This window comes from Palaemon carinicauda, chromosome 11, assembly GCF_036898095.1.
Source record: "Palaemon carinicauda isolate YSFRI2023 chromosome 11, ASM3689809v2, whole genome shotgun sequence".
Lineage (NCBI taxonomy): Eukaryota > Metazoa > Arthropoda > Malacostraca > Decapoda > Palaemonidae > Palaemon > Palaemon carinicauda.
The window spans coordinates 136,911,714-136,938,186 of NC_090735.1; the positions used below are offsets into that span (position 1 = coordinate 136,911,714).

Sequence of the window (26,473 nt, forward strand, 5' to 3'; positions counted from 1 at the left end):
TTATTTTGTTTTATGTAAATTCTTTCAAAGTGTTGTAAATTATATAGAATATATTTATTTTTGTAAAGTGTATTATTTCAATCATCAGTGTTTAATGCATATTTGCTCGTATCCTGTAAAGAACCGTAGTAAGTTTGTTTGCTTAAGAATAATTACCCAGTTTTGGTTTTGAGTGTACATAAGAGACCTTTGGATATTCAGTGTTTTATATATTAGTGTCTGTGAGTTATTTCACTGTCTCAGAGTTCAGGTATTAACATTTCTAAGTGTAACAGATTCAATGCAAAAGCAAACAAGTGAGTTTGGAACTAGAGAGGTTATTTAGCTTGCCAGCCATAATATATATTATATTATATGTTTGGTTCCCAGGCACGAGCCATTATCATATAATATATATATATATATATATATATATATATATATATATATATATTAAAAAATTTTTACAGAGTGGTACGTGGGGCTGTTAATGAATATTTGATTCCTTAGAAATTTTCAGTCGCTGTTATGATAGAGTAGATATGTAAAACCTTCCCTTTTAGTTTTTACCAAATATAAGTGAATTTTAGAGAGTTTATACGGGAGGAAACTACAATAGTTTACATCACACCAGTTTATTTTCTTTTTTTAATAAGGGACTGACATGATGATATGTTCATGTTTCCACAGCTCAATACACCACTTTCCACTTTCTTTCAAACCATTGACTTTTGAATACTTTCACTCCCAATAGTTTTTAAAATTTACATCGACCAAAACATTTCATTGTCAGCTTTGTATCAAATTGCATTCATTCAGTAAGGTACAAGTATACTTGACAATTTACAATCATTCTTTCCTCGAGTTAAACCGAATCATCTGTAAATGCTGAAAAGACAAGTTAGGGGAAAGTCTTAGATATCCATTACATTTTTATTTCGTGGATTTCAATTGTGACAGTCGTTCTGTTCCAATATCTCATACCAACATGCTTAGAGTTACTTGCTGATTTTCCATGGTCTTCTCTTAAGCATGTCTTCGTGGAGTAACGTAAATGATTATGAATAATGCTACTTTTAGTTTACCCAGATCTGATTATACTTCGAGTGTGTCAGCTCGAAGCATTAGTGTGTTTGATCGCAAGAGCTTGCTTGCTTGTATGTGCATGCAAAAGCGTATTTATAAGCACTGGAGACACCCGTTTATTGATAGGCGTCAACACTTGTTACTCATTAAGGTGGTTTTAATGAATTGGGAGTTTAAAGCTTTGTATTGGGTACATTAGATCTTAAATATCTACTTGGCCTTATAATTGAAACTCACTCTCTCTCTCTCTCTCTCTCTCTCTCTCTCTCTCTCTCTCTCTCTGACTAATTATTTGAAGCTAAGTGTTGTGAGCATGACTGCGATAAAAAAATCGTTCCTCCCTTAAGACAACTATCTTGTTTCTTTTTCACTGAATAACTTTGACACTAAGTATATAATTGATTTTTGTTTTTACCTTCTAAACATATAACATTTCTCTGTTTTACTTTTTGCAGTGGGTAGGTGCAATTGATCTTGCAGAGGTTGACCAAGCTGACAAAACTATAATAGTCTCAAAAGATGCAGATTGGTCAACACAGGCAGCAACAGTTATGACTGGTATGTAGCAAGTTTATGCAATGTTTAGCTGTGCACACTTAAAATTACAGCATATTATTGTTCTATGAAATACCTTTTTGTTATTAGCCAAAACTAGGCATAACACCCACATAATTCTGTTTCTGTATTTATTTGTAGGTCTTGAAGAAGCAATTGGCGAAGAGAAGGTTGATGCTATCATTAATGTTGCTGGTGGTTGGGCAGGTGGAAATGCTGCTCATAAAGGTATGTTGTTGATTTTGACAATTGTGCATTACTGTTGGCATGTGAATGTCAACATGTGTCTGAGGAATAGCCAAATGTTTATATAGTGTAAAATACCGAGGTTTTCATTAATGCCTAATAACAGCATATGAATATGGGTGGAATTCTCACGTCTTCAAAATGATATTCAGATTACTTTTAAGTAAAACTAAATTACTTTAGATACCTAGAAATTGTAATATTAGTTGAAACATCAATTTTCTACTAAATAGATTTGGAAGCTGCATGAATTCTAACTACAAATTTGTCTAGACTCAAACCCTTTTTTATTATTTTCTTTACCAACTGGCACTTTGATATTTTTAAATTACCTAAAATTTCTTTTTGATCTCCAGATTTTTTAAAGAACTGTGAACTCATGTGGTCACAAAGTGTATGGTCTTCAACTATCACTGCTCAAGCTGCAGCCAAATATCTGAAGGAAGGTGGATTTGTCACTCTTCCTGGAGCCGAGCCCGCTTTGAGAGGAACCCCAGGTAAGGTACTGCTCTGTAGGAGTTATGTCTGAAATTGTATAGTACAGGGTTAGGAATTCAATCAAGTAGTCTCATAAAACCAGTTTTTTTTTAACATTGATATTTGGAATACACTTTTGTCTTCTTATATCCATAGAAAGAAGTCTCTATATTTGTAATGTCTAATTGTGTTCATATTCTGTAGGAATGATTGGGTATGGTATAGCAAAGGCTGCTATTCATCAACTAACCAAGAGTTTGGCAGAAGAGAATTCAGGTTTACCAAGTGGTGCCACTGCTATTGCTATCCTCCCTATAACCCTGGACACACCCATGAACAGGAAGTGGATGGCTGGGGCCGATTTCTCAACATGGACCTCTCTTGACTTCATTGCTGCGTAAGTATTCAATATTATTTTTAACTGGATTTAAGAATGATAGCAAGTGTCATATGTTCTGACATGGGTTTTAACAGTGTACAGTTCAGCCCTATATACTTTCTCTTTCCTTGTTGATGTTGGAGCTTTGGCATCCTCCATCACCCTTCATACTTGGACCGTTAACTCCTACTCCTCCTTCATGTTGCGATACTTTGATAGATTGGGTTGAGAGGTTCACACCACTTGAGGCTCTCAATGCGCGTTTGCATGCAACGTTAAACCAACAGTTGGGGACGGATGGACCTTTTCTCTATCCCTCGAGGCACAGAGCTGTGGTCATCCCTCTGCCCAGATTCGCAGAGAGAAGAATATGTGTTACTCCTTACGTTCCTGCTGTGCTCAGTGCCGAAGATTCTTCCCCCGCTGTCATTGGCCTTCCCAGGTCTTCTTTGGCTCTTGATTACAATACTGGTTCTGTCTTTGGGACCGTGTTGGGATGAATCTCCAGAGCATGGCAGTGCCACACCCTCTACCCCGCCTGGGCATGACAGTGCCAGGGATTTGGCTGCCCCTAGGACACCGAATCCTAGACCGGTACCTATGTAGCAGACAATCCTGAGTCAGATTGTTTATTTGTGAACAATCTTGCACTCATCCATGAGAATAACGGACTGAGGGAGGTGACCTTGGTTCTGCCTTCAGAGAATTCCGCGGTCTTTGATTGGCATTTCAGTGCCTTTCAAGGCTCTAGGCTATCCTTGGAGCTGCCTTGGTCAGAGCCGATTGATTTGGTTCTGGATCGAGCTAATAGTCAGATCTTTGGATTTGAGAACTCTTTTTGAGTCAAGCCAGTTAAATAGGATCTTGCCACCCCCCACCCCCCCAACCCCCACCAACTCTCAAGGAAGGGAAGGCTCTATGCACCAAAGCTTGCTACATCATCATCTCTGCAGATTGACCTGTTGGTGTGAGCACTGATGAGGACTCTCCTTGGAGAAACTCAAGGTGGAAGGTACGTCCTCCATGGTCTTTGGAGAACAAGTCTCTTACTGTCAGGTGGGAAGGCAAGGCAGTGACCTTTCTAGCTCATAAGTCAGCAAACCAATGGCCTAATTGGGTTTTGAAAAGGAGGGATGTCTTGGATTTTTGTTTCTTAAAACAAGTTAGCCTGGAGGTTACTCTGTTGCTTCAAAACTCTTCATGCAGGTGACAATGTCTCTTTTTTTTCGAGGAATTGCATGCAGGCGGCAGTGGAGAACTGTTTTGCAGGACTCCCTGATCCATTGCACAGCCTCCTTCAAGGGCCCTGGCCATTCAAAGGGAATTGGGACCAAACCCTCGGGTTCAGTCAAGCTCGAGGAATCTGGTGTAAGGAAGATCTCCCTGCCTGCTCCTAGACCTCAATTGGGACCGGCCGCAATATCTTCCCGAAAGCAGCCTGTGTATGCACAGCCTTTTTGAATCCTAAACCTGGTTCCTTTAGGAATAGTAGCAGTGGAAAGATGGGAGAGAGAGGGAAATGCTGATGCCAGCATTCACCCTCTCCCACTGCTGATAGTAGGAGGATGCCTGTATTACCACTGAGCAACTTAGTAGAGACAGGCAGTCAAACTGAGCGTAGAGAGTCTCTTTCAGATACTACCATTTCAGGATGGTCAGGCCCCTCCCCATTTTCCTCACTTACAGATAGAGTTCAAGTCCGATCCTTAAACATCGCTGAAAGGGATGTTGGAGAGAACGTTCTCTGTGTTGTTCGAGGCGAGTCTCCAGACATTCGAGTCTGGAGACCAGTCATTGATTTCTCTCCTGTGATATATAAGTTTGTTCGACAAACAAAGTTCAGGCTTGAATCAGTTGTCTGTGCTGTTCCATCAGAGGGGGAGAATTCATGCTTTTGGTGGACCTGAAGGATGCATACTTTCAAATGCATTTGCATCACTCATCTCAAAAGTACCTCTGCTTCTCCCTCTGCAGTATAGTGTACCAATTTAAGACTGTTTTAGACTGTGTACATCTCTCCAGGTGTTTTCTTGGGTGTTCACTTTGGTAGCAGCTTGAGCTCACTCGCAAGGGATATGTCTGCTGATGTATCTGAATGATTGGCTGATCCTGGCCTCCTCGAAGAGAGAGAGGCTACAGGATCGAGAATGGATTCTTGCACTTTATTATAATCTGGGTATTGTAATAAACTGAGAGAATTTGAATCTCATACCAAAGCAGAGGTTGAAGTACTTCAGCATGTGATAGACACAGCAGCAGCAAGTCTTTCCATCAGATGATCACATCAAACTCAAGGAAATTGCGCAGCCATTTCTTTTCAGAACAGAAGTACCAGCTTGGTGCTGGCAGAGTCTTCTCAGCCACTTTGTTCCACACAGGTGCCTCCACCAGAGATATCTTCAGTGGTACTGGAAAACCTCATCAGAGTCCCACTCGATTCTCCCCCTCTCGACATGCAAGTGTTTTCTGATGCGTCGAAGGAGGGGTGTCCCATCTGAATGTCTCGGGTCACAAAAAGAAAAGCATCTGCACATAAACATTCTAGAAATGTAAGCAGCCAATCAAGCACTGCAACCATTTTAAAATCGTCGGAGGAGGAACTCGGTAGTGTTGATGAGTAATACCACCAAAGTGGCTTACATAAAAAAACATGAGGCACGATCTCTCGCCCTCTCTGTTAGTTGATAAACCAAATGCACATATGGACGATGTTCCACACCATATTGTTGTTAGCCAGATACATTCCGAGCAAAAGGAATGTACTAGTAGTCACACTAGGTTGCCAGGGGCAGGTTGTACATTTGGAGAGGTCTCTACATCCTTGCATAGCAGAGATGCTTCTTGCTATGTGAGGTTCCCCTGGGGTCAACCTGTTTGCCACATGACTAACCAGGAACCTACCTCAGTTTTACTCCCCATTCCAGACCCATGGTTCGTGTTTGAATTTCCCTTCCAACATCCAAGTTATCACTTGGACATGTATGCCTTTCTTCCGTTCAGCGTGATCCGCCCGTTAATCAGCCAAGTGTTGATTATGCCAGGACTTGGGATATCCCTAGCTGCTCTCAGTTAGCAACATGCCAAGTAGTATCCCAATCTATTAGCTCTTCTAGTCAAAGTCCCGAGAGAACTACCCCAATAGCCCATTCCTCTGTCAGTCACAGCTTCAGAGGCACAGGTACAACCAATCCAGGGAGTCCTTGGAACTTCACGGCACAGTTGAAGGCTATCCAGCATTTCCTCTGAAGAAAGGCTTTTCATTATCAACTGCGAAGCAACTATCTGGATACCTCCGAAAGTCGTCAACAGTAGTTTACCAAGCAAAGTAGGCAATCTTCATTAATTGGTGTTGTGAGAGGAACACTTCTCTCGAAGCCTCTGTTTCACTAGTTGAGGATTTTCTTGCGTACCTGAGGGATGAGAAAGTCCTCAGTTTCAGCGGTTAAAGACTATAACTCAGCCTTGAGTAAAGTCTTCAGACTTAAGGAAGTAGACCTTCTTTCCTTGAGGGAATTATCAGCTTTGACAAGGAATTTTAAACAACCATGTCTCCCTTGGAAAATCAAACCCCCAGTTTAGAATGTAACCAAAGTCCTTTGCTCACTTCGGAAAGCTAATTACAAACCTGTGACAAAAGCCTTAGACAGGGATCTCACTCTTAAGACAGTGTTTCTATTAGACTTAGCTTTGACCAAAGTGCTGGAAGCTCTGCATGGTCTATTTACTTAGTGTCATATCCCGAGCAGTAGAAAAAGATCTCGTTTGTTCCCGAATTTATGGCAAAACGTGAAACTCATTGATCAGTGACTCTAGGTTTGAATCTTTTTTAGTATCATCATTGAAGGAGATTACTAATAATCCTGACGACATGCTTCTGTGTCCTGTAAGGGCAGTGAGGCTGTACATGAAATGAACTAGATCATGTAGGCCACACTTAAAAGTCTCTCTTCACTAGCACAAGGAGAACAAAGAAGTTTCTCCCACAATACCATCTCCTGGTTTTTTAAAGTCATCAGTAGAGCCTAAAGAGAACAAGAGCAAAAACAATGAGCCTCAGTCCCTCCTAGAGCTCATGAAGTCAAAGGGATTTGTACAATTCTAGCCTAGCGAAAGAACCATTTAGTTGCCTAAGTGTTAAAGGCAGGCTTCTGAAACAGACAACTCACCTTCATGGTACCCTATCTTCGGGATTGCTCCCACAGGTCCTTGGATACGCTTTCCATGGGATCTGTGGTAGTTACCCAGCAAGTGGTGTAGCAAGCCTCACTCGTTCCAAGACATGGAGGGATCATATCCAAGATAGCGTTTACATAATAATTTTAGCTGCAACAGCACTGATGCAGGTGAGCAGGCTATTGTCGGGTAGCAATTTTACTTACTTACACACTCCATTTAAGGGATAGTGACAGTCAAGGCAAACATACTACTGTACTTGAATTAGTCTTTAATGGGAATATATTTCCCACTGAAGATAGGTTCTTGTATGAAAAACTCCTGGGCTGTGATGCTGTAGGTCACTCAATCAAGGATGCAAGGATCCTTTGCTTTGCTCTTCTTACCAGACTAAGCATTGCAACCCTGGGTTGCTAGCCAGCCGGTTGGTGAAGGGAATTCCTCCCTGTTATGGATGGTTTGTATTCGCATAGGAACAAATCACAAATTTTTAAATAATTTTTATTTTTCCAAACTATACAAACCTAAGTCCTTTAGGTTGCACTTCCTACTGCATCCAACCCACAAGTCCCAAGCAGAATCAGAATGGAGACTCTGTGTGCTGTCAGATTCTGACCATCTGTGGATACTGGGTGCCGGTTGCCATAACCTCGATAATTCTTCATTAGCTGTTACATCTTTCACCAGAATCTTACCTCTACTAAAGGATTTATCTATAGGTTTGTATAGCTAGGAAAAATACAAATTACTTTTAAAATTTGTGATATTCCAATTCTTTGCTCAAGGGGTTAACTACTGCTCTGCAACTGCTCAGTGGATACTTTCCTCTTGATAAGGGTAGAAGAGACACTTTAACTATGGTAAGCAGCTCTTCTAGGAGAAGGACCCTCCGAAATCAAACCATTGTTAATTAGACTTGGGTAGTGTCATAGCCTCTGTACCATGGTCTTCTACTGTCTTGGGGTAGAGTTCTCCTGCTTGAGGGTACACTCAGGCACACTATTCTGTTATTTCTACAGTTTTTTTATAGTTTATTTATGAAAAAATTTTGATGTGGTTACTGTTCTTGAAATATTTCATTTTAATTGTTAATTACTTCTCTTGTAGTTTATTTATTTCCTTTCCTCACTAGGCTGTTTTCCCTGTGAGAGCCCTTGGGCTTTTGGTATCCTGCTCTTCCAACTACTTTTGTAGCTAAGCAAGTAGTAATAATAATAATAAGTACTGTATTATATTCCTAATTTTTTGTTACTGTAAAAAAATTGACATTATCATTTTTAATAATACATGTATTATTATTCATATGAGTAATAATCCTAATGTCTCAACCCAGGTGTATTGGAAGATATGCCAGATGTTCATTTGTTTTTTGGACAGTATGGAGTAACACCCTAAGTTGACGCAAAGTTTTTGTAAGGGTCAAGTGTGCTTTCCAGAGCTAACATTTGATATTTACAAAGAATGTTATCAGACCTTGTGGTCGTACTATTGCAGCAGTAGATGTAGTATGCCAGGCATTGTGTAAGACAAAGGGCTTGTGTTATCTGCAGTAGAACTCCTTTTCAATTTCCTCAATACTGTAAATTCAATTTCATTGCCTTCTGGTTCTGCATAAACCAAAATCTCTAAGAGGATTTCAAGATAGAACATTCAAAATAATTTGTGTTAATTTTCACACTTCTCTTTGAATTGTACTGTACCCAATACCCAAATGCATACTCAGCCGGAAGTAAAAGGATTCTTTGTTTTTTTGTGGTGTCCAAAAATTGTGTAGACTCGCACTAGGTAATTTTTTTACTAAATAGATCAATAACTGTATAGTACTGTCATGTTTTTATGAAGATTATTAGATAATTAAAATTTTGTTTCTTTCACCAGGCTCTTTCTTAAATGGACTAAAGGGAATGATCGACCAAAAACTGGCAGTCTAGTTAAAATGATTACAAAGGACAACAAAACAGAACTTATTATGGAATAAGTTCTAGTGTAATGTTTCATTTAGATTTTAATATGTTTTTTATGACAATATTTTACATTGATTTGAATTGTATTTTGAACTGTTATGATTACCATTAACTTTCGTAAGCCCAATTTCTTTGTGTTTGTGATGTTTTAAAAGGAATATTTTAGACCCAGAATTATTTTCTTACTTTTTTAACCTATAATTCTAAGTTGTCAAGGTTCATCAATTGCCGAAATCAAAATATTTTGTTTGTTGACTCAGCTTGTCTGTAAGCATTCATAGATTCAAGATTTTCTTTACACACTCATGTAAAGTCAGTTGTAACTCAAAAGATCAATAAATAATTATATGGGAATTACATTAGATACAGTACTACCAGCAAATGTAAAATGTTATCAAATTGAACATTCAATTTCTTTCCTTTATAGCTCCTTGCAAATCTTAATCAAAACAATATACTGTATGTTAAGTCTGCAAGGCAAGGTATGCCAGTTAGATAAAATCATTTCAGTCTACTTCAGAAGATAATTTTGACTATTGGAATCATTCCAGCAAGAGCATGAAAATGCAACTTCTTATCTTTCATTTGTTAATCACGGTGGTACATATTTCAGTAATATTTTACATGAGTGGCAAAGAATATTACAGTATTGTAATTTGTTAGAATTCTTAGGATATTAGAAGATTGCTGTCTTTGTATAAAGTGCCTGGATACTTTAACAGATAAATGTTCTTCCTATTTTTATACTTGAAAGAGGAATATTACCTTGTTGCACAAAAAGCTGTTGTGAAAAATATTCTTACGTAAACACATAGGAAGAGTACAGTACAGTTACAAGCTAATGTCATCAAAGCTTCCCCTTCATGTAGTAAACAAGATGTGCATTTCTAACCTTCATGAAGAATCAAGAATGTTTTTGTCGCTTTCCAGATATACGGTACCTGTACTATATTGAGTATTTGCATTTTTGGAATGTATAAATAATCTGACAAAATGATATTTGCTAAATAAGTTTAAGTCTTATGATAGAAACACTTCTGCATTGTTCTTGTGCTTCCCAAAATGCAGAGGTGCTTTCTGTAATGAAAGCTTAATGAGGCAGATGTCATGAACCTTAACATTCCACTCTCCTAGTGCTGTTCCAATAAACTTTAAACTTCTTCATTCTTTTGAATTACCTTTGAAGTTGATAGCTAAACCTTGAACAAACCCTATTTTGTTGAAATAGTTGAATTAGTGGAAAATACAATGAATTTGATAAAATGGGTAGAAGTAGAAATTTTTTCTTCATGTAACCACATAATTTACTAATGAAAAATACTGTACAGTAAACCCTAGATGCAAAAGAGCTAAAAATTCTAAATATTAAATATAAGTACATTAATGACTAAAAGGATTGAATATGGATGGTCAAGGTATAATTAGTGTACACAGCAACAAATAATTTACTGCTTTAGAACATAAGATACTGTATATCAAATGATAAACATAAAAGCCAATACTGTATGAAATGCAATAGTGAAGCTTAAAAAGATGAAATTTTTTTTTTAATAAAATTGTTTAGTTGTCACAGATACAAACCATTTCCTTACTAGACAAGCTACTTTACTTGTTCCCGTTTGCTTTCTTCCAAATTCATAAACCCAATTCAATCCAATCTTTGCTAGAGTAGCCTCTTTAATTTCACCACTTCTACAGGTATAAAATTAATTACAGAATTCACAGAGGAGAGTCTGTGCAGCATTCACAAAGGGGTTGACCTTCCTCCCCATTGATCAGTATCAAGCTTTTACAACATAAAATACACATTCTTACAATCACAAGAGCCCTTAAAATGGGTCCGAATGTCCTTTGACATAGACAAAAGCACAGAAGATAGGAGTGATTTACAATGTGCGAGCCTATGAAACAAAAGAGACAATGGTGTGAAGTGTTTGAATGCTTTATAAGAAAAAAATGTCTTGTTATAAAAAGTATGTTTTTTACATCAAACCCATAAATAACATATATACCTTGAATCAAAATTTAGGCTGGAGGTCGAGCTGTTAAGTCTCAGCCTTTACTTAGGCCTGATGAATCTTGGTGATAAACTGGGGACAGGAATGATCAGCAACTGTTCTAGTTATTCTCAAGAAGTACTGTAAGTATGATGAACGAACAGTGGTGATGATTAAAAGGCTGTGGAGGAAGAACAGTGCATAACATTTTCCACTACCAGTAAAACCTAAGCAGCCACAACTAGTTATCCTAATGAAAACCTGATCCCCTTGTGCATGACATAGCTAAGGTAAGAATACTTGCCATGTTAACAATCCTTGGAAAGAAGTCTTTTTGAAAATTCTCTGCCTCAGAGGTGCTTAAACTTCTACCTGGAACACTACTATAGGAGAAGCTTCAGGAAAAAGCAGTCTAGAACAACTGGAACTTGGAAGCAGAATGTCTTCTACCATAGGATATTGTAATGATAACCATGATGACAATAATCCTAATGTTGACTCTAGCAGGAATAGAAAGAGCACAATCAACTACATGGGGAGCTGTAGGTAACACACAGCTACTGTCATACTGGTAGAAAATAGCAAGTACAGATGACGGCATGACCGGTATAGTGAAAAAAGACACTAGTAGTGTTTCAAGAACAATATAAGCTACAAAAGCAGAGAATACAAGGCAGCAGAAGCAGGAGCAGACATCGCATGCTGTGTAGATATTGATAGAAGCAGTGGACGAGGAAATGAAGCAAATACTGTTACAGTAGGCAAGGGAGGCTCAGCAGTGATATGGGAAGTAGTGGAATCCTTTAAGAAAAGTTGACGGCACAGAAGCAATGAGATCAAACCAGTAGGCACCAAATATGTTAGTTAACGCCTCCAAATCATGGGGAAAAACTGGCACCATGAAAAATGCCAGGGCTCTCTGGGGTACCAAAATCTGGTGAAACAACTCTTGCCAAAGAGGAAATGGCATGGATTGGATGGGATCTATGAATATGAGCTATATAGTCCCATTGTGGAGCTATAAGCTGATTGCCTAGTGAAAATTTTACATAGATAAGTGAAACCTTAACCTAATACCTGCAGGTAGTAGGTTGGCCAGGACACAAGCCACCCATTAAGATACTACTGCTCGAGAGTTATCGGACCTTTTGACTGGCCAGGCAGTACAGTACTACATTGAATCCCTCTCTGATTACGGCTCATTTTTTCTTTACCTACACATACACCGAATAGTCTGGCCTATTCTTTCCACATTCTCCTTTGTCCTCATACACCTGACAACACTGAGATTACAGTACAAAATAATTCTTCTCTGCTCAAGGGGTTAATTACTGCAATGTAAATGTTCAGTGGCTACTTTCCTCTTGACAAGGGTAGGAGACTCTTTAGCTATGGTAAGCAGCTCATCTAGGAGAAGGACACTCCAAAATCAAACCATTTTTCTCTTATCCTTGGGTAGTGCCATAGCCTCTGTACCATGGTCTTTTGCCATCTTGGGTTAGAGTTCTCTTGCTTGAGGATACACTTAGGCATGCTATGCTATCTTGGTTCCCTTTCTCTTGTTTTTTTTTTTTTTTTTTTTTTTTCAAGTTTTTATAGTTCATATATGATAGATTTAATTTAATGTTGTTAATTAGCTTAAAATATTTCATTTTAATTGTTATTACTTCTCTTCTAGTTTATTTATTTCCTTTTTTCTTTTCCTCACAAGGCTATTTTTCCCAGTTGGAGCCCTACGGCTTATAGCATCCTGCTTTTCCAACTAGGGTTGTAGCTTAGCCAGTAATAATAATAATAATAATAATAATAATAATAATAATAGGTAAACATAATGTGAACCAAGTTAATAAAACCTGTGAAACAAATGCAAACTGAAGGATAAACCCTAAGACTAATTCATGTAATTTACGAAACTTCACATCTTGTTCCTCATTATGGGAATCAACAGGTTTCAAGCATCTAAACCTATCATCGTCGTCAACTTTATAATCATGATCAGAACCGTAAGACGACTCATCCACAACACACCTGGCTAAGCCCTGATGTCTACCTGTCTTAGGTCTAGCCCCCTACCCTAACCTTAGTGCTCTTTGGCACTCTTGTGAGATCTCAAGTGGACACACTGAGTAACTCGTTGTCAGGCACCCACTCGGTTCACAAGACGGGAAATCTGTCGTACCCTTACCCTGGGTAAAGTCAACAGGTACCTGACTATGATGTGAAAAAGAATCCATAAGGCTATTCGACATCCAAGTAAAGGAAAATTCCAAATTCTCTGTTAACTTATTAAATCTATATCTGATATCAATATCTAAATTCCACTGTAGACTCCCGTTTCAGCTCCACATTTGACAACGTTTTGAGACAAATGCCAGAAAACAGCATCAATGACGCCACCTGATGTGCAGCACTTGGGAGATGTCAAGGTAACCTGAAACCAAACTCAAGCACAAACTGTTTAGCAATCGGTAAACCATGTAAGTGAGAGGAAAGGCTTAGATGTTTAGAGGTAACTGAGGTGTTGGAAGGCAACCCAAACGCTGCTGATGTGATGCCCCTGGAACTGCAGAGCAGCTTACTGGAAGATGTTCTAGAACTGGAGCGCAGTATACTGAAAGTTCTGGGTCAACTGGGAGACAAACGGATCCTTTGATGGGGATACATAAAGTATAAGAAGTCTTTCAGCTACTCACGAAAGTGAGGGGTCACTGATCCTATTCTGTGCCAATAGTGATTGAGTATCTGATAGAATATTCCTTTTGTTGGAAGTCTATCTTCTGTACAGCTCTATTAGTGTCAGTTGACCAATTGCAAAGGGTCTGTGAAACAGTACCTCTTTGTTTGTAGACATAAATAACAAAGGTGTAGCTGGTCTTCTATTTCACTATCAGGTGACCTATCAAACCTTGTTGGGAAGATATAAATACTATTGCCTGGGATCCAGTAGGTTGAAAATCAGGTGTTTTACTTCTGTGAACCACTTTCCCGAGGTGTTCATGTACTCACTTCCCTGAGGTGTTCATGTACTCAGGGTGTGCCACACAGTATTTGGATTCATTTGTAAATGGCAGGGTCCTTAGAGGTAGGGTTCAAGTGGAATTCCCCTGGTGGGGATATTGTCAATCAGTCACCAAGCCCGATCTTCCTGTATTTCCTATCCTACTAAAACCAGACTGAAGGGAAACTGCTGGCTGATGATCAGTGATGCTTCCAACAATCCTGGAGCAATAACTGGTGTGTGAGCCGCCTGTGTAAAACGAGTTCCCCAATGTCGAGGGATGTCTCAACAGATGTTACTGTCCAGTCAGAAGTTCTTGGTTGTGTGAGAGCAACTTCACTACTTCCTTCCATTTACTGAAACAAATGTTATCAGCATAATCCAGCCCTCTTTTCCTGCCTGGCCATTTGGGTGATTCACGATTGAAAATTATTTTCAGATCGTAGCAAAGGGAGGTCATCTGTCATAGTTATGGAGGATTGTCTCCTGAAGGGAGATGTGACAAGTCGATTTTTGAGAATAGCAAAACAGGTGTCTCAAACGAGTAGGTAACAAAAGGTGAGCGTCAACACTCGAGGCAATAGACAGTTTGAAGCTCTGGCTTTAAATTGAAAACCAAAGCCTTGAGGATGAGGAGGAAATAATTCTAACGGACCGAAAGATGGATATCTATTTAAAAGATGTTAGAGGTAATGCTGCTTTTTTTACCACTTACCCAGAACCCATCAACAACAGGACAATAAGTACTCGATGCTGTGTGTAATAAAGTACTGTATTAAATTAATTACAGATCGGCAGCGGCCATTACACTTAAAAACAAGATCTTCCTTCTCAGACCCAGCTTGCATCCCACTCCCGAGATATGAACAATGATATATTGGTATTGATTCTCCCTAAAATGAGGTATAGAAGTGTATCATCGGCTAACATTTGACCAAGGTGATTAATTAAACACACTGACACAACAGGCATAAACATATAAAGGTAACAATTAGAGAAAATAAAATAACCTAACACCCCATTTTGGGTATGACCACAAAGAAACACTTTTATGAAAAAAATAAATTTGCTATAAAGAGAAAGAACTGATATGCATAACCATTTCAGCACTTAAAGCAACACGTATACACATTACATGTAACAGCACATATGTATTCTTCAGGTTCACTGAGTGTAAGAAGTCTTCTTCCTAATGGCAGACCATAACGTACTTTCCATTCCCTGTGAACAGGAAGAAGATTGGTCACTTTGTTACATTCGACTTTTCCACTATAAGAGTTCACTGTAAAGACCTGGAGAACTGTCTGGAATACTTTGAGTGCATTTCTCTCCCTCGTGTTTCTTCGGGATCCTAAGGTCCAATGGAAAGGTGGCTGCTCCTCCCATAAAACCATGCAGAGAGATCAGTCAATATCTCATGAGAGTAGGCCTGATTGGTCTTCAGTGACTTCTCCCTTCTGTTTGTGGGTAGGTCTTTCTGTCACTGGGTAGTGGCTAGCTCTGCTTCTCACACTCCTGAAGAGAGAGAGATAAGTTGAACATTCCTACCAGTAGTGTGTGTGCTCCTCACAAGAACCAAGCATGGGTAACAAATGTGTGAGCTCCTCTACAATGTGCCTATCAGTTTATTCTGGGATGGCTACGTTCCTGGAATGTACCCTTTTACCTCACAAAAAACTAGTATTTCTTCCTGAAAAGGGATGTTCTCAGTACAGCAATGTCTCTCCCAAGGGGAAAAGAAATGGTAGGAGTCACGGTTATGCGACTTGTCGATTGGTCTTCTTCGACTTCTTTGATGATATATTAAGATTTCATCAAAGAATTCTTCCTTCTCTTGGACACTCACCAGGCAGTCTGTGAACAGACTGTGCTCGGTAAGAGAGAATCCTGGCCGACAATCGCGTGAGCATGATGGTGTTATCTCAGTGCTTGTACCAGTGATAAGATTGGACTTGAGAAGTCACCTGCTCCAACCGCTAACACATGAGTGAATTGGAGATCTTGGTATCCGGGAAAACCAAGTCCTGAATCATTCTCCGAGTGTGGGAAGATCTAAGCTGAGTAGCAGTATTGGCCTGTAGGGCGATCTCGAGCAATGGTGTTGCTGAAGCGTCTCAGGAAGGTCCCTATGTAGGAAAGAGATGAGGGTGGCTGCCCACGTCCTGAACAGCAGTGCCCGTACTCAGTCTCGTATGTGACCGATCACAGGGGTTGGGTTTTGGTACAGCACTGCTCCTCCCACAAAACCATGCTCAGGAATCTATCGATGTCTCGAAAGAATCTAACAGATCGATGACATCTTGCTTCTCTTTTGGTACTGGGAAGGAACAGGTAACAGAAACAAGTGAACTAGTTACCTGGTGAATCAAAGGTAATGAACACCTGAAGAATGAGCATATGTTCCGATTGCATGGTTTCCGATCATGGTATACAGCCATTTCTGTGGGAAATGATCATCGTAGTGAACAAGCGCAAGGAGACTTGTCATGCCTAAAGAGAACACAATCATAACTTTCACATGAAGGGAAAGAGCATGAACAAACCTCGGCGCTCGTGAACTGAAGATCTCATAGCCTATACAAGCAATGAAAGTGTTCATAGTTCCTCTTCCACCAGAATCGTGTACTTTACTGTGAAAGTTGGAACGAAGCAGATGTCAAGAGTTTGTGATCTAAGTCACTGAAGTACAGGTACGAGATGTCCAATCACGTAAAGTGCGACAAGCGAGGTGAATACACAAAACTCATAAAGTACCAAAATGCATTCTCTGGGAAGGGAATGTTCCAGTTACATAACCTCTCACCTTGAGTACAAGGTCATCCTCGTGAGTAGATACATTTCTGGAACCTAACACATTTATGCGAGGAGAAATAGATCAGGGGTGTTCTGGTCACTCGGCTGGGCAAGAAGAGAAAACCGATCATGGGGAACTCATGCACATGGTTGATCATGTGTGTGGATGATTGCGTTTGTGAAGCGTATGCGTATGGAAGTTTGTGCGCATGGACGATCGTGTTCATGGATGATCATGCATGTGGCTTCTCATTATGGGTGATCGTGCACGTGGCTGCTTGTGTGCGAGGAGACTGCACTTGTGCGTGAAAGACAATACGCATGGAGACCTTGTGTGTGCGCATGAAAGGCGGCACACTACTGTTGGAAACTACATGTAGTGACATTGCTCATACGAGAGAAAGACAGTACACTCAAGAGACCGTAGGAGTTGAGTTCAGTTTTGCGTGGAATCCTGATCAATGTACTCATCGAGTCTTTGCATCCATACGCGTGAAAGGCAGTATGTAAAAGACTGTAATGTATGTAGAGCCTATGTGCTTAGAAGCCAGGAACGTGGAGACCATGCCCGTTGAATTCTGTTGCGGGTAGAATCCTGCTGAGTGTCCTTGCAAACTCAGAGCAGTTTAAATATGTCTGCTGATAAATAACACCATCACAAAAATAACAATCTCTTCATTGTAATTTAGCATTGGCTGCTTTTTATTCATAATGGTAAACTACAATTCTACATAGGTAACAGTAAACTCTATAGCTTCTATTTCTGTACTGATTATTTGCATTGTTCAATGAAGTAAGAGATGCAAAACTGGTTATACTTCACTATGTGTAACACGTAAAGGATGAAAAAGTGAGATGGAAAGAAATCTCTAATTGGAAACAATCTCACAAGCTACAGAAACTCTACTTCATCTAAATGCTTGAATTCAATATCAGATTCTTCTGATATTTTGAGTATTGTATTGCATGGTTCAAAAAAAGGAAGTGAGAGCATAACCTCTTCACTCCACGACCAGCAGTGTTGTGAAGAGGCGTGGTGAGTGAGCGTCAACTTGCTTCTTACGCATTCAGTGTTTTACCCAGCAACAAAGTATGAAGCAATCAGCCAAATTTTTGATTGGCCGGTCGTAGAAAACATGATTAGTAGTTACCCCACATAAATGACTCAGAAGTTTGTATCTGCATAGGAAAAAAAAGTTTATTCTATGGATTTAACATGATCCTATACCAGGCTGTAAGTACTTTAATTATATTTTTACTCAAGTAAACAAAATTTAAAGTATCATTGTATATTCAAATTATTAACAAGAATCACAGTTATATGCATACACAATGACATATACAAAAAAGTAAAATCTATTTGAACTCTGACAACATTTTAACAAAAAAATATTAAAATGTAAACGGTCCTTCAAGTTTTCTGTCAATTACGCTTAAATCTATACTGTAGGGGTATTCATTTTTCTGTAATATGGTGGCACTCATTAGTTTAGATCTTTTATTTGAACTTGCTATTAGACTGGAGATATGAGTTTACGATAGAAAAAAATTAATAAAGAATATGACAAATTTAGAAATAATTTCTATTTTAACTAATGATACACAAACCTGTAGCTATTTATTGGGGTATTATTTTCGGTGGAGCTGAAAGAACGAGCCATTAGAAATTATCAAGGGTTAACCACCCATCCCGCTAGTTAGTGGGGAGGGAGGGGGGGGTAGTAATTACCCTTCTCTTTCTCTCACACACCTGTGACTACTTCACTTTGCTTGGTGGTAGGACTTCAAGCGGGCCTGGGTTGTTGGGCAAATCTGTATAAAGACCTACGCTATTTATAGCGGTATGACTCACCCATTAGGAGGGAGGATGTCCCTGCCGATCTGGCTTTTTGCTTTACCCGGGGATTCTCCTTTATGTGCATTAGCACATAAAAGATGAAACCTTAACACCTCACTAACCATGCTATGCATGGTCTGTGGCCTATGTAAGCTGTGTGTGTTGAGATACTAGCAATGAGACTGTCAAGGTAAGATCTCTTCCGAGTCCTAAGAATCATCTGAGGTCACCAAGACATAGCCAATACCATCTCACCAGGGTATGGGGACACAACAGTATTGACCCAATACTAAGTTACACAAGGGAACAATGGTTTACTTACAGTGGTTGAGGTCAGCTGTGTAAAGGACCCTGTATGATTTCCCCAAAAGAAGGGAGGATGAAGAAAAGAAAGAGCCAGTCATTCTTTTTCATTCACTCAGATTAAAATTGGGTAGCCAATGCACTCAACCTCCTGCTATTTGTCCATAAAAGAGCTTGAGGTATTAAACCAGTTGTTGTGCAGCCACCTTAGGACCAATTGAGAACATATCGAGTCTCCTGTCAATTACATCTTGCAGGTAATGGGCGGTGAAGGGGCTGAGCGATAGTCTTTTACTGCCAAAACCAAAAGGAGCATTTCCTCCCACAGATACACGAAGAACTCCGCTATTGCTGGAATAGTGGAATCGAGTGGAGAGATACTCATTTCACAACACCAACCACAGAAAACATTCCACTTTGCCTAGTAGACTGAGGCTGACGATCTTCGCAGGTGTCCAGACATTCTTTTTGCAACTTGTTGCAAAAATCCTCTCTGAATGAGGAGATGCTTGATAGTCTCCAGGCGTGGAATTGTAGTGAAGCTACGGCTTTGTGGAAGATGTTGGCATGGGGTTGTCTGAGTAGATCGTGTCGTGGAGGAAGCTGTCTTGGAAGCTTAGTTAGGAGTTGCAGAAGATCTAGGAACCATTCTACCTGATGCCATAGCAGAGCTATGAGGGTCATCGAGAGATTGACTGAGGTTTTGGTCTTGTTGAGTACTCTCCACATCAGAGCTAACGGGGGGAAAGGTGTCAACATCGATGTTGTCCCACCATTGCTGGAATGCATCTTGCCAGAGTCTTGGGGTCTGGGACTGGAGAGAAGTACAATGTGAGCCTGAAGTTCAGGGCCATTGCAAACAGATCCATCGCCAAGGAACCCCACAAAGTTAGGACTTTGTTGGCTACTGGATGAAAAACACTCGGAGCCCACTATCTGTGTCGCTCTGCTCAGGTTGTCCGCAAGCACATTCCTTTTGACAGGAATGAAGCGAGTTGATAGGGTCACCAAAAGTCGACTTCTGCCCCTCTCAGTATTTCTACTGCTAGAAGGGATAGGGGTTGCGGAAAAGTACCGCAGAGTTTGTTGGAACTGTTGAATGGTCAGGAAGGAAGCCTCCAGCTCTAAGGGATTTTTATGGTGGTACTTTTTGAACTCTGACCATAGGCCTGAGGTGGTGTGGTGCTGCATGTCACCCCCCCCCCCTCCCCCCTGTTTCTTTTGACATATCTGAGAAGAGCATCAAGTCCGGGGGAAGGACAAGAAGGTCGACGCCTTTTAGAAGATTCTCGTCTGCCACCCATCGTTCGAGGTACGTCCATTCCTCTGGTCCTTTGGGGATCAGAATGTCCGGGGAATCGAAGGCCTGATTCCAGGTGAACTTTAGCTGCCATTGGAGGGATCGTATCCTGACACAGCCGTTGGGAACTAAACGGGCCAGATATGATAGGTGCCCGAGAAGTTTTCATCTGAGGAATGGTCTTGTAACCTTCCTCAGCCTCACTACACTGTCATCTGATGGGAAGGCTTTGTGAAAATTGGTTTCTATGGTCATTTCCAGATATACCAGTCATTGAGAGTGAAGCAGGGATGACTTCTTAAGATTTACCATGATCCCCAGATCTTGGTAAAGCCCGAGAAGTTTGTCTTGGTGCTGAAGAAGGGTTGCCCCCGAGTCTGCTAGAATCCGCCAGTCGTCCAGGTAACGTAGGAGACGGTTGCTGATTCTGTGAGTCCAAGATGACACAAGGGCGAACACTTTCTTGAAGACCTGGGGTGCTGTGGAAAGACTGAAGTGCATCACCTTGAACCGGTATTTCTTGTTGTTCAGAATGAATTTCAAATACTTCCTTGAAGACGGATAGATTGGGATCTGGAAGTACAGTATACGTCCTTTAGATCTAGGATGCACATAAGGTCCTGTGGTCTTAATGCTTGTCTGACCATGTCTGCCATTTCCATGCTGAATGAAGTTTGTTTGAAAAACTTGTTCAGAGCTGGGAGGTCGATGAATGGCCTCCAGACTCCAGACGGCCTTTTCACAAGAGATGGTCGACTGAAGAAGCATGGGGAGTCGTCAAGGACCTCTTGGAGAGCGATCTTCTCGAACATGGTCTGGACTTCAGCCTGAAGGGCCAGCTCCTTTGTGGATCTCTTTGCATAGAAGCTCATTGACACTGAGGTCTTGATCAATGGAGGGAGAGATTGTGAACGGGATGCGATACCCTGAACGAATCACAGAGATTGCCCAGGGTTCGGCTCCGAGCTGCATACACCTTTTCCAGCAGCGATGCAGGCATCCCCCCTCTGGTGGACAAGCGGAGGGATCACTTATTCTAGCGATTGCGGCCTCGGCCGCCTCCCTCCACACGAGGACTTGGAGCCTTTGTTACCTTTGGCAGGAAAGGGCTTTATAGACACCTTGTTGTCCGTTACTGCAATCCTGTTTGTCGTTCTCGAAGAGGCCGGATGTGGACTGCTTGACCCTCTCTTGCGGGTCTTGTATTCTACGATGAGGACTTGGGCAGAGTTTTAGAGTCCTTAGACTCTTTCCTCGGAGGGAAGAAGGTCTCTAGAACAGAAGGTTTAGGTGTTACAACCTCCTGTTGGTCACCCGTAGGGGGTAGGATGGAATTCTCCACAGGTTTCGAGACCACTCTGCGATCTCACGGGACTTCCTCAATGAGCGAAGGCCAGAAAGAATCAGATAAGGACTCTTCCCAGCGAGAAAACTCCGTCTGAACTGATGAGTGTGGAGCACGAGGGTGAGGAGAAGTGGGCATGGCAACATTTGACCTTTCCTTGGACGCCCTGAAGGAGGTGATGCCGTTCCTTAGAACGGCGCCGAAAGGAGCGACACCGTTCTGGCGAACGTTGACGAAAGTCAAGAGCTGGTTTTTGTGGCTACTGTGCAGTCGGAGCGTGCTCGTGAGTAGTCACCTGTCAATGAGCTACTGATGAGGACTGTCATTCGCATGCTGATTATTTAGGGGATCGGCAAGCAGCGAGGGGCTGGTGTTGTTTGTCTTGCGATCTCTTCTTAGAATGGCAAGTAGCTGGTGAACAATGAGCACTGGGTGACTGGTGAGCAGTTGAAGGCTGCTGGTGGGCTGCCGGTGAGGTGCGAGCCGCCAGTGAGGTGCGAGCCGCCGGTGAGGTGCGAGCCGCCGGTGAGGTGCGAGCCGCCGGTGAGGTGCGAGCCGCCGGTGAGGTGCGAGCCGCCGTTGAGCAGCGAACTGTCGGCGATCGGGCAATCGGCAATCGGTGAGCCGAAGAGGAGCAGCAAACTGTAGGAGAGCGGTGAACGGCTAACCGTTGGCGAGCTGCGAACGGCTAACCATTAACAAGCTGCGAACGGCGAATAGAGGGTGATTGACGAACAGTCCAAGGCTGCCTGGTCAATTGGCGAGCGCCGAGTGGTGAGCTGCTATTGATCGACGGGTTGACTTGGCGATCGAAGAGCCGAAGGTGAATGGCAAACCGCTAGAAATGACCATGAACGGCTAACCACTGCATGCCGACAGGTCAGCAAAGGATGAGTGACCGGGTAGCTGGAACCAGCTGGAGAGTCGTGAACTGGAGTTCGTTGGCGAGAAGGTGGCCAGGAGATTTGGTCTGACGAGCGCTGCAAGGCTGGCGAACGACATGACAGAGGAGAGTTAGAAGTCACATGCAAAGGACGATCAGCATGATGCCTACTGGCGATCGACGATCAGCGAAAGGACGAGCAGGCAATCGGTGATCGGCGTGGTGATCAGCGGTCAGCGATCACTGAGCTTGAGATCAGCGATCATCGAGCTTACAATCGGCAACCTGGCAAGGTGGGCTCAGAATTGACGAGCTGGCGATCGGTGTGCTGATGATCCAAGAGCTGCAAAATAGGCGAGCTCTGAGGAACAGCAGAATGGTTCGATGATCGGTGAGTAGGCGATCAGCGAGCTAGCGATCAGAAATTGGCAGGCTGGCGAGCTGGCTATCGACAATCTGCTTATTGGTGATCAGCAAGCTGGAGATCGGTAATCTGCTTATTGGCAATCAACGATCGGTAAGATCCAAGATGACGCTCGGAGAGCTGGCGATCGACCAATCGGATGAGCTGAGAAACAGCATTTTGGTTCGACAATCGGCGAGCTGGCGATTGGCAGGCTGCCAATCGGTAATCTGCTTATTGGCAATTGGCGATCAGAGATCCGAGACGACGCTCGGAGAACTGGAGATCAACCAATCGGATGAGCTGAGAATCAGCATTTTGGTTCGACAATTGGATAGTTGGCGATCGGTGAGCTAGCGATTGGCAATCGGCGATCGGTGAGCTAGCGATTGGCGATCGGCAATTCCGATGAGAGTTTAGTGAGACAAGTGAGGGCCGGTAACCAATGGGAGAACGGCAAGACTGACGAGACTTGTCAGGCTGTCGATATCTCGAGGTCCTTCACCGATCCCCCAAAGGGAATTGTTCGGCAGAAGTCGACGAGTCAAACAGAAGACTCTTTTCCAAAGACGAAAGAGCGTTTCTGAGGTGACGAAGAGGACCACTAACTCAGCAAACTCGCCAATGACAATGACGATCCCCGCAGGGAAGACTGCTCAGCAGGAAGCTCTCTGGAAGGACTCCAAAGAGGTGTCTCTATGGGTGGTCTCTCTCGCGAACAAGAGAGGTGATCACCTGCAGGAGAGACTTGCCTCGGATTTTGCTTCGCCCTCAACGGAAGAGTGAGCTCAGCATGGAGGGGAGCTTAGTCTTTGGAGAAGAAAATGCAATCAGCTGAAGATAAGTAGTTGTCAACAATTTTCCCCACAGGTAGGAAGGTTGCCAGACAGAGATGCTGAAGGGAAGTTCCCTCTCGGAAGGAAGAAACAGCTCAACACCTGGGGAGGAAAACTCTCCCTCGGAAGGAAAAGTAGTCTAACCCGTGGAGGAGGACCTCCGAGCAGCGCTCTTTGCTTCCCTTCAACAAGCATTGTTCAAGATGAAGGTCTGCATTGAGAGCTACCTGAAAAAACGTAGCTGGAGCTAATTCCTCGAAGTCAGTGTGCTGATCAGAAGCGGCCACAAGTGCAGCAGAACAGAAAGTGACAGTGCAAGGACAGCAGAATCCACAGGAACGAACGGCACTGCTCTTCAATGTCAGCTGTCTTAGCCAAACGAAGAAGTACGGCATTGCTAACAGAAAAAACAAAAATAAATTATGCAAAAAAAACTCCCGCTGGAGAAGCACCTAATTCTTGGAGAGGAAAGGTCTCCCCCGAGAGAACAGACACAAATTAAGGACTGCACACTCCCTTCGCCAGCCGACACCGACGGGAGGAGAAGAGCGGCAGCGTTAAAACTGTAACAAAACAAGCGTTATTAATACTATTTTATTAATGAAAAAACCATTCAGAAGTGCAACATAACCCGCGAACGGGAAAGGTGTTCCCCTGCAGAGGAACTGTTGACAGCCCACGTAACGAGGGAGAGCAGCCAGAAAAAGCAAGACCAAAGTCAAGCTCTGTGAAGGCCACAGGTAGTTTCCTCCAAGGTAACGTAGGGGGGGGGACGTAAACATCCGAACAAGAAGTAATATCCAACGAAGATGAATTCCCTGCGACGGAAGCTGTGTCACTGGGAAAGATACCCACCCGGGGAAAAATCGTAAGGGAAGGTTCTCTATCCTTCACAACCTGCCACAGTACGTTGACACACAAACAGCAACAAGCACAGTAAAGAAAGCTTAAAATATATATAAAAACATTAAGAATGTTTTCATATACTATATTTAAAAGAACACAAGTTAAAAAGTCAAATATTATTAATGGCAGTCCAAAAGGTGAGGAAGAAGAGCGGTAACAACCGTTCTCCCTCCGAGCCAAATGCAAAGTGAATTACAGTCACAGGGGTGCAAGTGAGAGGGTAGTTACTAACCGCCCCACCCCTCGGTAATTTTCCCTATAAATAGCGTAGGTTTGTGTTCCAGTTATGGAACAAGTACTTTATTCTAAAGAACCCAAGTTAATTTTTTCACTTTATATAATGTTGCTATCTTTTACAGTTTGACAATCTCCAACTTGTGCATCCCCATTTGGAACTAACCTGAATCGTCGAATGTTTGTTTCACCATTCCGATATGTTTTAATGAAAATTACTTTCTCCCCTTCTTCTGTCAATTCCTCTTTTATTCTGTACAAATTGTAAGTGTCTTCAGTAGCTCCATGTTTAAACTTTGCATGTTTCTTTACGGTACCAATATCCAAACAACTTTTACCACATTCTCCACAGAAATGTTCAAGTTTGTTGGTGTGATTTTTCATGTGTCTTACTAATTGGGTTTTAGTGGGATATGCTGAGTCACAGAGTTGACAGGAAAATGGTTTGTAGCCCAGATGTCTTCTTAAGTGTATCTGAAGACTGCAATGACTTACAAACTTTAGATTACAAAGGTCACAATTAAACTTCTGTGGAACAGAATATTTTTTTCTGACTTTGCCTTCAGCTTTTGGAGGGGGTTTAATATCAGATGCATTGAGCATTATCAAGTCCTTCCCATTATCAGAATCAAATTTGATGATTTCCTGGATATCAAGAGGGTTGGTCTTCAAGGAATCTTTAATAGATGGTGAAAATATAATTTCTCTAACACTTTCATCAGCAGATCCAACTATAACACTCTCGATAACATCTTTTCCTTCGACTATATTTTCACAGGCATTTCCGATGTCATGATCACTTATGTAATTATCAGGAGTCATCTCTTCAACTTTAACATCATCAAAGGTTGGAATCGTATGAGATGCTTCCCAATCTATGTCTTTAACCTCTAAAACAACAGTCCCAACTTCGTCCATCTTTGCAAACTGCTATGTGAAGGTCTTTGCTCCTAGGATCTGAAAGGCACAAATATCATATACTGTACAATTATGTCCTAGAAAGTCAAACTTTCTAATTTACTGATGTCATTGTCATGAGATCTAGTCAAAGTTTTAGTAATTCATTAAAAAAAAAAAAACAATTTCAATCTCTGAGTCAATATTATTCCCAATGATGCAGATAATGATGCCAATCGGAGGCATTGGTAGGAGGGCACTACTACTGTACAAGTAAATATCAAGCTCTTATCTTAAAACATGGAATTTTTTTAAAATTTTGAGTCAATAAAACACAAACTTCTCCTCTTACTTCTATTTCCCTGAATTACTACTAAGTAGTCAATACCATCACAGCTTTATCACATTTTTACATTTGAATGAAAAATGTTATTTTTATTAATAAAATAAATTTTTGAATATACTTACCCGATAATCATGTAGCTGTCAACTCCGTTGCCCGACAGAATTCTATGGAGGGATACGCCAGCTATCACAATACTAGAAGGGGGTGTACTTACCAGCGCCACCTGTGGCCAGGTACTCAAGTACTTCTTGTTGACACCTCCTCAATTATTCCTCGGTCCACTGGTTCTCTATGGGGAGGAAGGGAGGGTCGATTAAATCATGATTATCGGGTAAGTATATTCAAAAATTTATTTTATTAATAAAAATAACATTTTTCAATATTAAACTTACCCGATAATCATGTAGCTGATTCACACCCAGGGAGGTGGGTGAAAACCAGTGTACAAGATTAACGGATAGCTAAGTATCCCATATTTCATATAACAGTTATCTCAAATAACAATGAAATAATAAGTACCTGGTAAGGAAGTCGAA

General features: G+C 41.5%; 2 protein-coding genes across 4 annotated transcripts in view; one reads left to right on the forward strand and one right to left on the reverse strand.

Moving 5' to 3' along the window:
* Dhpr (dihydropteridine reductase) overlaps nucleotides 1-10,019 on the forward strand; it is a 33,962-nt gene extending 23,943 nt beyond the window's left edge. Inside the window, exons 2-6 of the mRNA XM_068383487.1 lie at nucleotides 1,521-1,623; nucleotides 1,762-1,848; nucleotides 2,223-2,363; nucleotides 2,548-2,740; nucleotides 8,774-10,019. Coding sequence (XP_068239588.1) covers nucleotides 1,521-1,623; nucleotides 1,762-1,848; nucleotides 2,223-2,363; nucleotides 2,548-2,740; nucleotides 8,774-8,873 — 624 coding nt within the window. The 3' untranslated portion in view covers nucleotides 8,874-10,019. The remainder of the gene's footprint in view (nucleotides 1-1,520; nucleotides 1,624-1,761; nucleotides 1,849-2,222; nucleotides 2,364-2,547; nucleotides 2,741-8,773) is intronic.
* Nucleotides 10,020-14,978: 4,959 nt separating this feature from the next.
* Nucleotides 14,979-26,473, reverse strand: part of LOC137650231 (zinc finger protein 2-like) — a 29,339-nt gene continuing 17,844 nt past the window's right edge. For 2 of the 3 annotated variants that reach the window (XM_068383488.1, XM_068383489.1), the window contains exons 2-3: nucleotides 24,861-25,651; nucleotides 14,979-15,369 (exon numbers count right to left, since the gene is read on the reverse strand). In XM_068383488.1, coding sequence (XP_068239589.1) covers nucleotides 15,270-15,369; nucleotides 24,861-25,612 — 852 coding nt within the window. In that variant the 5' untranslated portion in view covers nucleotides 25,613-25,651 and the 3' untranslated portion in view covers nucleotides 14,979-15,269. Of the gene's footprint in view, nucleotides 15,370-24,732; nucleotides 25,652-26,473 lie in introns of those variants that run through there. The other variant, XM_068383490.1, reaches the window with a different exon arrangement.